The sequence below is a fragment of the Anabrus simplex genome, chromosome 4 (assembly GCF_040414725.1).
Source record: "Anabrus simplex isolate iqAnaSimp1 chromosome 4, ASM4041472v1, whole genome shotgun sequence".
Lineage (NCBI taxonomy): Eukaryota > Metazoa > Arthropoda > Insecta > Orthoptera > Tettigoniidae > Anabrus > Anabrus simplex.
Window position 1 is genome coordinate 143,295,466 of NC_090268.1, and position 12,640 is coordinate 143,308,105.

The 12,640-nt window shown below is 38.5% G+C and overlaps 2 protein-coding genes across 2 annotated transcripts in view; one reads left to right on the forward strand and one right to left on the reverse strand.

Moving 5' to 3' along the window:
• Positions 1-571, reverse strand: part of rod (rough deal) — a 404,971-nt gene extending 404,400 nt beyond the window's left edge. Inside the window, exon 1 of the mRNA XM_067146037.2 lies at positions 482-571. The gene's annotated coding sequence lies outside the window, so the exon portion shown is untranslated. The remainder of the gene's footprint in view (positions 1-481) is intronic.
• Positions 572-997: 426 nt separating this feature from the next.
• Positions 998-12,640, forward strand: part of LOC136871718 (oligosaccharyltransferase complex subunit ostc-B) — a 29,148-nt gene continuing 17,505 nt past the window's right edge. Inside the window, exons 1-3 of the mRNA XM_067145242.2 lie at positions 998-1,252; positions 7,005-7,078; positions 7,172-7,389. Of these exons, the coding sequence (XP_067001343.1) occupies positions 1,114-1,252; positions 7,005-7,078; positions 7,172-7,389 (431 nt within the window). The 5' untranslated portion in view covers positions 998-1,113. The remainder of the gene's footprint in view (positions 1,253-7,004; positions 7,079-7,171; positions 7,390-12,640) is intronic.

Genomic DNA, 12,640 nt, shown 5'->3' on the forward strand with positions numbered 1-12,640 from the left:
CTTCGGTATGTCTTATATTAAAAAAAAAAAAGTTTGCCGAGAAAAGTAAAATTATTGGAAGATAAGCACTATGGAAATGATTTGACTAACAGTTGCAAGCTGAACAGATGTCAGAGTCTCAAAGTCCCATGCAAATAGGCACCAATTTTAATTTGGAGAGGTTCTATACGTGTTTCCACAGGACTTAATGCAAAAGTCAGATCACCAACTTGCCATGAAGAACTAATATCCAGAAGACGCAAGATCGCACAGAACGGCATCAACTTATAGGAAAAGTAAGTGCTTGGGTCACATTACTAAACAATATAATACTCGGTCTCGAGCGTAACGACGAGAGAATGTTAAAAGGGTATTGGCATTAATGAACTGCCTAACGAAATCGGTAAATCATGGGTATTTACTTTAACTACCTACTTACACTGTGCAGTAAAATGAACTGACAGATCAAGCATCATATATGTTAATACAAAAAAATACGCACCTCAATTTTTAGGAGTCAGCGATGTATAATATTATCAATGGCTCTTTTCTCGAACGCACACTCTCTTCGCATTTCGTGCTTTATACGGAGCAGTTCTCAACACATCTGGCAAATTCTTCATTCATTCTAAATGTCATCAGTTCTTATAAAAGGCGGGAGTCCAATAAAATCGTTCGGGAAAATCGCTTCCGGTTCAGGTTCCCATACTACCAACGTAAACTTAATAAGTTTATCATTCTCTTCAGAGCCGTCTACGGTAGTCGGCTATGATTCTCTTTGAGTTTATCAAAGAAACTTTGAAAAAGCCCATTCGTGAAGCAAGTTTAAATATGTTTTTATGAACATTTAGAATACTGCGGATATACATTTGATAAAATTTCGTTATAGAGTGTCTGATTAGCTCTATACCATCGCTTACAGCAACGTAAAAAAAATTGATTTGTCTATTGGTAGTTACTTGGATACATGCGAATTCGGTACACATCCTCTTTGGCTGATCTTTGACACAAAAATACGTCTACGTCATATCCTATGCGTAGGACGATGTGCCATGCAGCCATGCGATGAATGATACGTTGTGACACGTTTGTGTACTGTATTCACCGGTGTAGACGTGCTGATTTACTGAAACGATGGAATTTATTTATGGATTGCCATTCGCTGTTTTGGAAGTTCCCAACTTGAAAATCAAGAAACCATCATGGTTTCATCAACCATCTGCGATGGTTATGTTTTCATTGGTGCTACTATCGTACTTCTTGGTTACGGGAGGTTAGTTTCAATCGTTTGACATGTTTTTAAGATTATGTTGACTTATACATAGGCAGCACTACACGACTTGAGTAGGAATGGTTAAATTTTCGAATCCTCCATGAAAAGAATAACAAGTTTCATATAGCATACTTGAATCCTCTCCCTCTAGTTAGGTCCCTCCTACCAGATTACACGTTTGTGTACTGTATTCACCGGTGTAGAAGTGCTCATTTACTGAAACGATGGAATTACAAACAGAAAAACTTACAAGAAGCTATAATGGATAAGTTTGGTCAGTAGTACCTCAATTCGTTGGGGCCAGCTTGTTTCAGTTTCAACTTTATTGACTTCCATGGACCTGGTTTATTAATTAAATACAAAGTATGACATTGTCTTATAATTAGTTGCATAGAACACAATATTTTTTAACGTAATTAACTCCTGTTAAGTTTAAGTGCATTTCAAAGGGCCTGTCATTGAACTGAGAGCTCTTTGATATTGAACAGGTAGAACTTCACTGTTTCTCCTAAGCTTAAAATACAACTGAGGAAGTTGAGTCTCATAAATGTTACCTCGTATAGCATCTAATTATGCATACTTATGCGCAATAAATATTTCTTATAACATGTAGGAGAGGTGGAAGTTTTCATTGCCTCAACTGAGGAACAACCTGACTATGCTAAGAAGTATGTTTACTTCTACGTAAAATATCAGGAGCAACATTTTCCAAAGTAGCAGGGCCTAAGCTAAATTAACTTTGCCATTGGCTGAAATTACCTCAGTATGGCAACACTCCCAGATTTCATTACCAATTGGGGAACAATAAAAAACTGTAACAAATAAGAATCCAAGAACAAGTTGATATCTCCCCTTCACTGTAATATAGGATTCACATAGGCCTACCATACCGTACTGAAGGAGGTTAGTTTCTCCCGAAAGAGAGTGAATCCATACGTAACTATAGGTGTTAATGTGGTTTCAAAAAGTGTCATTGACTTCATAACCAGGTGCTCTTCTTCAGATTCTTTTTTGGAATTAATCATAACCATTACACTATGTTTATTGTTCACATCCTTTCCTACATGTTACATGAGGTAACATAATTGTAAGATACAAAAGAGAAAGTATATTGTTTAAAGTGGTTTTCTTTCTGAACAGTTTCTCTCTACTGTCCTACTACAGAGTGCCTGCGCAGTTCAAGCCACTGTTAGCTTACATTCGAGAGATGGTGGGTTTGAACAACACTGTCGGCAGCCCTGAAGATGGTTTTCTATTTTCACTCCTGCAAATGCTGGATCTGTACCTTAGTTAAGCCATGATCGCTTTCTTCCGTCCTACCCATCGTCGCCGTAAGAACTATTTGAGTCAATGAAACATAAAACCAATAACAGAAGATATATATATTTTGCATTACTGTCCACTATGTGAGGGGTGTTTAAAGGTTGAATGTTACATGAGATTTAGGTTGACTGTAGTAGTGTTGGCTACTGAATATATGATCTGAAGTAGTGTATTGATTCATTCAACTGTCCGAGTGAATTGAATCGCAACAGTGGCAAGCTCATGGCACACGATTCAGCTGACTCGCAACAGACAGTGCCGAGTGGCACACTCACGGGTCAGTAAGATAGAACACACACACAGTTCAATTTTGGAACACTGAACATTGGCAGGGAGCCGAACTTCCGCTGCAGGTGAGACGTACAGAACTCTGGCTCACTGAAAGAATCGTACCCCTCTCAGCTAATTTGAAAATAATACCTACTTACATTCACATTCTTTCAGAGAAGTTGAAAATAATAGTTGGATTTATGTGCAGTGTTAAAATGGTAGTCAAAACATAATTCTAAAGTAGCTAGTAAGTAGGTAGGCTATTAGGTTATTGTATTTATTATTTTAATGAACTTAGTTGACATTTAACAATTAATTCAACTTAGCTCTCTAGCCTACACTATGAGTCATACTCATGACCACTCAAAATTATCTGTTTTATATTGGGAAGAACCACTCAGTATTCTCTCAGTTTGTATGTTGTATCATTGCACTAGACTTCAATCATCGAATCACAAGATCACTGGTGTACGTGGACAGTGAGTAAGTAAGCCGACTGATGCAATAACTAAAGACTTTGAATCAGAAAACCGTGAATACATTGAAATTTCTACATTCTTTGAAATCATTTAAGAAAAGACTAGGCAAACAATCGACAGGAAGTCTGCCACCTGGGAGATAGCCCTAAATAACAGGTCATTGATGATAGTGTGTTCAGATATTTTTTCACATAATTCTATATAGGCTACTTATTTAATGGAGTTATGTGGCAGAAAGGCTTTGTAACATCATAACTTGATGCGAAGAAGCAGCTGCAGGAGAAACTGAAAGCTAGATGATGCATAAGAAAGCAGTTCATAGGATGAATACCAGATGGCAGCAGCGAGAGATGTAATAGGAACAGTGACTCTACTGTGTCGTGAATCGTATCACTGTATCGATTCAGTGGAACACGGCCAGAATACGCCGGCACAGCTATGATGACATACTTACGGGACCTCCTGGGTAGGAGGGGTTTCGGGTGGGGAGAACTTAAAAGATACTGCCTAAACACATCATACATGACGTCGTACAGAAGCACGAGCAGCAGCCGCGGAGCCCGTGCTCGCCCGTGCCGGCGGATCCTGGACTTATACCAGAACAAGTTCTTAGTTTTATAGTAGTCAAGGTTGCTAGGTTTAAAATCTTGTCCGTTCACAATGTACTTGCAGGTGATCTTGAATGCTGTTAGACGTATCCATTAATGTAAGGAAAAATGCAGTTAGGTCATTTTGCAGAAACACTGCAGGGTAGTCTTGAACTGGATGAACATTTGATAAACAGTTTGGTTTATGCAAAGACTGTGTTAAGAAATTTCACTATAATATCTGGAATTACAAAAGAAATACAGGGAGTATCATAAGACTAAAGTGCTCTCAAATGGAAAGAAACCTAAGAAGATTGAATGATGTGTAGAACTCCAGTATGCACTCCACAGGCTACTTGCCAGATGCTCAACTGCAGTGCATTGCTGCTATTTGCTGCAGCATGATTGTCTTTTGTTGTTAGTGGCTTAGTTAACTTACTTCCTGTAGCCAAGAAGCAGACCTTCTATGCCCTGATGGAGGCCAATGTAATTTGGCAGAAAGCTAGACTTTGTTTTAGTAATAAATAAGTGGCTTTAATCCAGATAATCACATTTATTTATTGTATCCAAAAATCTTCATTTTGAAGTAGAGTAATTTGTTCGAGAAAAAACTGGATGAAAACCATTACAATTTTATTACAGTTAATTAATTTTACTTGTTTCTGTGTATACTAGCTGAAGATGACCCATATGGGGTTGAAACATGTCGCAGTCTCTACTTTTTATGAGTGTTCAAACCATTTAGTTTTAGTGGTTTACATTAGAATTGTATTGAAAGGGCAGATTAATATAAATATATTCTTATAAAGTATTATTGTTACTTAAAAAATACAATTTTAGTTCTACAAGGATATTATAACCAGGTTTTCCATGTGCCCAGCAAGGAATATAGTTATAATCAATTTTTTATTGACATGACAGAAAAATACTGTAAATGCACTGGGTCACACTGAACAGTTCTTAGGAACACCAGTCTGAGAGAGAGCAGGGTGATGCTGGCACCTCACACCAGGCAAATGCTCGGACTGTACCTTAATTTAGGCCATGGCCACTTCCCACTCCTACCCCCTTTTCCTCTCCCATCGTCGCCATATGACCTGTCTGTGTTGGTGCGATGTAAAGCACCACCAGATAACCTTTTCACAGCTATTAAAGTACGAGTGACCATCACTTGTCATTTTGTTTTGATAAGGGCTGCCATAGAGTAGTTGAAATGTTGACTTGTTTAATACCACGAACCTGCTGTGCTGGCATAGCAGGGGAAGAGGTGATACTCCCAGGTGGCGCGTCCCAGGTGGCGGATAGGGGGTCCTAACCGGCTTGCCGGCCCACTTGAGGGAAATAAAATATCTCACGCGGGCGAAGAATTCACCCACGCTATCCTCTGCTTGTCGTAAGAGGCGACTAAAAGGGGCAACCAAGGAATGATCAAATTAGAACCATGAAACTACTTGTAATTAGTACCACCACGGAGGGAACACCATGGGTCACTTTTACTTGCGCGTAGTACCACTATGTTGGGTACCAAATAGGTTTGTGATTAGTAGGAAACGAGGGCTCGACGGCTTTTACAGTACCTGTGATTAGTAGCACTATATGAGCAACACCATGGGATGAAGGAACCCATGGTTCCAGCTTGCCTATGATTAGTATCCACTATATGAGGAACACCACGGGATAGTACAAGTTCGTGTGGTTAGTACACTTAGGTGATGAACACCATAGGTTTGCGTTGCACCACAATGTGCGAAACACCCTAGGTCTGTAATACATGTGTGAATTTCATTGCCTGTGAGTAGTACCATAATGTGTGGAATACCGCGAGTCTACGCTACTCTTGATTAGTACCGCAACATGACAAATACCATGGTTCTAATTTTTTAGCGATAAATACCATTATGAGGGGCCGATGACGTGGATTTTTGACCCGTTTCGACAACAAGCATAATCGGTTCAGCATCGTGCTATAGAAGCAGTCCCTTGGTCCATAATATTGTTTTGTGCCAGCTTTGGTGCATGTGCGGCACTGTGGGTCGGATCCACTGATCATTTTAAATCCATATCCATCCATTCATTCATTCTTCGTCCTCACGCTTTGAATTCTGGTCAGTGGAGGATTTTGGACTTTTAATTTGTCATCTCATTTCGTACCATTAGGGGCCAATGACCTAGATGTTAGGCCCCTTTAAACAACAAACATCAATCAACTTGTTTAATATGGCAACACAGCCTAATATCTTGAAAGCCTGCACCTGCACTTTAAAATAAAAGGCTTAAATCATCAGTTCAAGTGTATTGTTATTTATTGTTGCAATACAAGTCCATTAAAAATAACGGTAAATATCTTGACTGCCTATCAAAAGTTATGAATACCGAGCTCAATAGCTGCAGTCGCTTAAGTGCAGCCAATATCCAGTATTCAGAAGATAGTGGGTTCGAACCCTACTGTCAGCATCTCTGAAGATGGTTTTCCATGGTTTCCCATTTTCACACCAGGCAAATGCTGGGGCTGAACCTTATTTAAGGCCAGTCGCTTCCTTCTCAGTCCTAGCCCTTTCCTGTCCAATCGTCGCCATAAGACCTATCTTTGTCGGTGCGACATAAAGCCAATAGCAAAAAAAAAAAAGTTATGAATTAAATTATAATTGCACACAATGTGCAAAAAGAGAGTACCGGTATAGGTCAAAGTTATAGCACTTAGTATCATAGGGGAGAGAGATTTGGTATTCGCTTATGATGTTGATTGTCTTTTATTCATAATAACGGTTGCGAAGATTTTCTAGCCATGTTTTGTTGAGTTTATCTTACAGAGCAAACACGACACATTTCACAAGACTTTGACTTATATTAACTTACAATATTGAGCATAATAAAGCCATTGGTCTACAAAGGTTGGGTCTGTCTATGAAGATGATAATGTGTGGATGTAAAGTTGTTTCTTGTTTTACCTTTCTGTTGCTCCCAATGCTCACTCTAGCCTGTCATTGTTATTTATCCATTTCTGTATACATATCCTTATTCCTAGCTTCCTATCTTTGATTTCGTATTGTTCCAGTACCTATATGTTAATAGAGCTTTTGTTTCCTTATCTAGGAATCATATATGATGTGATTGTAGAGCCCCCCAGTGTTGGTTCTACGACAGATGAACATGGTCACTCGAGACCTGTGAGTACACTTCTGTCAAAGTCTGATGTCTTTATCTGTAGTCCTAAATTAAATGTTTTTTATGCTGATATAATATTGTCTTGCATTTTTCAGGTTGCGTTCATGCCATATCGAGTAAATGGTCAATATATAATGGAGGGATTGGCCTCTAGCTTTTTATTCACAATGGGTGGTCTTGGATTTGTTGTTTTGGACCATACTCACAGTCCATCCACACCTAAACTTAATCGCATTTTGCTGATTTCTGTTGGGTTCTTGTGTATATTAGTTTCATTCTTTACATGTTGGGTCTTCATGAGAATGAAATTACCGTAAGTATTTTCTGCACTTTCTTCATTCTAGTTGTTTCCTCCATTTTTTAAACTATTGATTTTCTTTTTGACATCTGAAAAGTGGAGTATGAGTTTTTTCTTTTGTAAAATAAAGTTAGTTCATAAAATATATCAAAAGATACTCAGATCTGAATTATCAGATTTTGTACCAAAGCCAACCAGACTTTGAGAAGTAACAAATTATGATTACCTTTTACTTGCCTGTTTGCATTTATAGAAAGTTGAAAATTGTACAGAAATTATATGAAACAATACCTAAATTAGATGAGAGGAAAGATCCTACCTTTATGCTTGCCACGAACCCATCAACCCACCCCTAGAAGCTTTCTAACTTACATACAGTATATAGAAAAATTAAAATCGGCACTATGTTCTATAATAACGTAAATGAAAAATATTTTCACTGTCATTCACACTTAAGTTGGACTGAAAGTGCTTATTAGATGACATTGGCAGGAGGTTTGGATTCAGTTTTATATGTGTGTATACTGTATGTGTTCAAAATATGCACCATCACATGTCACACATTGTTTGTAATGTTTCTGAAGATTATTGAATATGTTGAACAAAGGTGCTGTAAGAACACAAAAAAGTGACTAACTTCTCATGTAATTTGGGAATATTTGTAGGTGAGTCACCTGTCTTGAAAACTGATTCTTTCAGTGTGCCTTATATGTAGGCATCTATGGCGTACAGATCTGGTACACGATTTCCAAAGTGTTGTTGCAGAATGGTAGGTGACTCTCCACAGTGTGGCCTGAAGCTCTATCTTGTTGCATCCATTGTCATTGGAGGAATTAGTTTCTGGTGCTACAAAAATTGCTCAAATCTTAAACGAATAGGGCAACAGTGAGTTCTCGGTAGACTATCTGATTCAATGTTTTTGGATTCTTTGCAGCATCTTCTATGAAATAAGGGCCCAATATACCGCAACCGGACACAGTGCGCCAAATCATAACCCGTGTGCTGTGTAAGCCGTTCAGATACAAAAAAAAGCTAGTTTATCCGTTGATGCTACATCGAGATGAAAATGGCTTTCATCTCAAAACCATATGATGTAGAAGAAATCTAGATCCTCATATGTCAGATATCCCTTGACTGCAATACTGTTATTGGGCTCGCTCATCCATTACTGTTAGACACTGAACAACTTCAATGTGGTATGCAAATCCACCCAGCTCTTTAAACATCCCCTGAACAGACCTGTTGCTCAAACAGAGTTTCAGTAATGTTCATTGGGGACTGTAACGTCCATTGGGGAGTTGTCCATGATTCTCGTTTGTGGTGATAGTTCTTCAGCATCCTGGTGTCCTCTTTTGTTGATATAAAGACTGATCCTGTATGACAGAAAATGTCAACATATTTTATTATTTGTTGCCTCCTTATTAAATCACTTCTCATACTGTTCTTTAATGTGAAGCAGACTCTGCCCATTCTGACATCCCACTCTGTATGACTGGAAATAATAATTTTCCAACTCCAGTTTCCTGGGTGTTGGTGTACAAGTGCTCGCCGTCTCTTCCTGTCTATATACATCTTCTGTTCCAGGACATCTTTCCATTTGAGACCTGTCTCCTCAACTTCTGATTTCACTGTGTCTCTTCAGCGTTTCCTTGGACAGTAAGGTCGAAGAAGTATTTTCTTCCAGATCTCTCGCTCTTCATTCTCGTAATGTGCCTATACCACTGAAGTCTACACTTCTTTATTACATTAGTAATAGGGACCACTATGTCAGCTACCTTCCAGTTTACTTAATTCCTGATTTTGTCCTTTTGAGTAGTTTGATTCATAGTTCTAATGAATCTCATTTCTTTTGCCCGAATTCTGCTATAGTCACTGTTTTGCAATTAATAAAATATTACATGATCTTATCGACCATGATGTCAGTGATAAGTATGGATACATTTTATCTGAAGAAATCCTACCATTGGCTGCTTTCGCATTTGCTGATGATATAGTAATAATCACAGAGCCAAAGAAAATGCAACAATTTTACTTACTTGAGCCATAAGTAGCTTCACCGAAATAGGTCTCAATATCAACCCACAAAAAAAGTAAATCTGTTATCCTAAAGAAAGGAAAACTGGTTCCGGAAAGATCACCAAACTCCAGGGATCAGTAATACCATCAGTAACATCAAATAATGAACGAATAAAGTACCGTATTTCCCGGCATAATCGTCGTCACCGCATAATCGTCGCATCCTTTATTTTCAATACAAAAATCGGACTTTAAACATTTAATCGCATAATCGTCGCACGTCCAAATTTTGTTCACCAATCTGGTTAAAAGGTAAATGGAACTGCAATGTAAGTTGCACATGAATGCACAATTTAAATATGTGTATCGTTTATGGGCAATTTGGCATCAAGTCACATTTGCAAGATGTTGCACAACGTATAAATAAATAATACCGATATATGTATGATGCATGGCTTACCGGTAGGCTATCGGCAGTTTGACAACGTGGTCACGAGACAGTGTACAATTTATTCACCACCTGCATATTATGAGTTCTCATTTGAAATACGTAAGGCTGTAAGTTATCGCTTATCGGCAACGTCGCCAGGAAATACCGGTACCAACACACACTTGTCTTCTAGTAGATAAGAGGTCTGGTAGAATTCTGCATTATTACAACCACCCGGCGCAACAGTCGCGAAGGACCTTGGCCTAGTAAGCGACCACTGCCCAGCCTGAAGGCCTGCAGATTACGAGGTGTCGTGTGGTCACCACGATGAATCCTCACGGCCGTTATTCTTGGCTCTCTAGACCAGGGTCGCCATCTCACCGTCAGATAGCTCCTCAATTGTAATCATGTAGGTTGAGTGGACCTCGAACCAGCCCTCAGATACACGTAAAATTCCCTGACCCGGCCGTGAATTTAACCCAGGGCCTCCGTGCAAGAGGCTGTCTCCTGCGTTATTGCACACAAAGTAAAATCCAAGACGATAACGCAGATTTCCACGGAATTATTCAGCTCACGGTCAGCCGAATTATTTACGATGTCTCAGTTGTCATTGCTAGGCTCTGATCGTACTACTACGTCGTAAGTGTCCAGGCATGGGATGAAAACTTTTACCCAAGCAGTCAAGATAATTATTATCCAATGGTATTAAAGTTTTATTTTATAAACTCGTCAGTAATGTAATGTAAAATCATGAATAACTGGGAAGAAATATTAACCTAATTACCGTATGTTTAAAAGAAATTGAAAAAATTAATGCTTGTTACTGACCTCTTGGAACATAGTCAACTACATTAGATATACACCGCGCTAGCTGGAGCGATGTATGAAGACTTCCATGCTCCGGTTTGCGAGCTTTGTGCAAGCGTACTAGTGTGTCGCAACCAACGAGCTTAACTGATAACAAATTGCTGCCTAACAGTATTGGCTGCTCTGGAATGGACAGATCACAGATGCATTTATTTGTTCGTGACTGGCGTGATTACTGTAAACATGTGTGCATGAGAATTTAACTTTTTTAATTTGTGTTTGGGGTGTTTGTAGAAATAATTTGTTTTAATAGTGAACAATGGAAAGTCATTTATATTGCAAAACATTAACGTGTGAAGCATTTATAAGCGATTATGGGTAAATATAGAAACTATTCAGCGGGCTTCAAGCTAAGCGTAATTGCCTTCGCTGAACAGCACGGGAACAGAGCTGCAGAAAGAACATTTTCAGTGAGTGAAAAGTTGGTGTGTGACTGGCGGAAATTAGTTAAGTTAATAAATTTCATTATTCGTCCGTATTGAAGCAAGATTACAATTTATTAAAATTTGTATCCACCTTATTCAATACATTAAAATGTTGTTAAGATGAAATTACAACATATATATTATAAGAACTAGTTTCAACGCCTTATTTTGCGTCATCAGCTGATATACATTTTAGGAAACATTGGCAAACACATAAGTTTATCTACGTCACATAAAACAAATTTAAAAAAACATATTGATGATCTAAAAACCGTGTTACAATTACATTGTTTCAAAGTCCATATTATCTGAGACTTGCGAGTATTAAACTTTAAGTTGATGAGGTCCGATGTAAGTTGGTTAATTTATGAGGAAGCAAACCAACTTACATCGGACAAAGTTTACTCAGATAATATTGACTTTGAAACAATATAATTTTAACATGGTTTTAGATCATCAATATGTTTTTTAAATTTGTTTTATGTGACGTAGATAAACTTATGCGTTTGCCAATGTTTCCTAAAATGTATATCAGCTGATGATGACGCAAAATAAGGCGTTGAAACTAGTTTTGATAAAATATATGTTGTAATTTCATCTTAACAACATTTTAATGAATTGAATAAGGTGGATACAAATTTTAATAAATTGTAAATTGGCGGAAATTAAAAAAACAAGCTAAAAAGCACGAACCCTTCTAGACGCGCGTTCAGAGGTCCTAAAACAGGGAAGCTTCCTATAAATGACGAAGAAGTGTTTATGTACATCAATGAAATACATAGCAATCGCTGCAGTGCATCATATGAAACGTTACAAATTAAGGAACGGGAGGTAGCGTGCAAACACAACATACCGGTAACTCAGTTTAAGGCGAGTCGTGAGTGGATTAAGGGGTTCATGCGACGACACAATCTGTCCGTGCGAAACAGAACAACACTAAGCCAAAAGTTGCCTGCTGATTACACGGACAAGATTGTAAATTTTCACCGATTTGTCATACGTTTGCGCAAGGAAACTTCGTACTTGCTTTCTCAAATCGGTAATGCCGATCAGACTGCAATCTTTTTTGATATGCCTCGCAACAGCACTATTGCGCTAAAAGGATCACGGAGTGTATTAATGAAAACCAGCGGTAATGAGAAGTTGCGATGCACGGCAATGGTAGCCATTACAGCTGACGGAAGAAAGTTGCTGCCTTGTATCATTTTCAAGAGGAAAACAATGCCTAAGAATTTACAGTTTCCCCGTGGAATTCATGTACGAGTGGAACCAAAGGGTTGGATGGACGTAGAACTCGTGCTGGACTGGGTTAAAACTGGGTGGGATAGAAGACCCGGTGCACTACTAAAACAACCAGCTCTGCTTGTTTTAGATAGTTTCAGAGGTCACCTAGTGAACGAAGTGAAGCAACTTCTCAGTAAAAATAAGACACGACAGATAGTCCTTCCTGGTGGCCTAACATCTGCTTTGCAGCCACTAGACGTATGTATTAATAAACCCTTTAAAGACCACTTACGTCGATTTTACA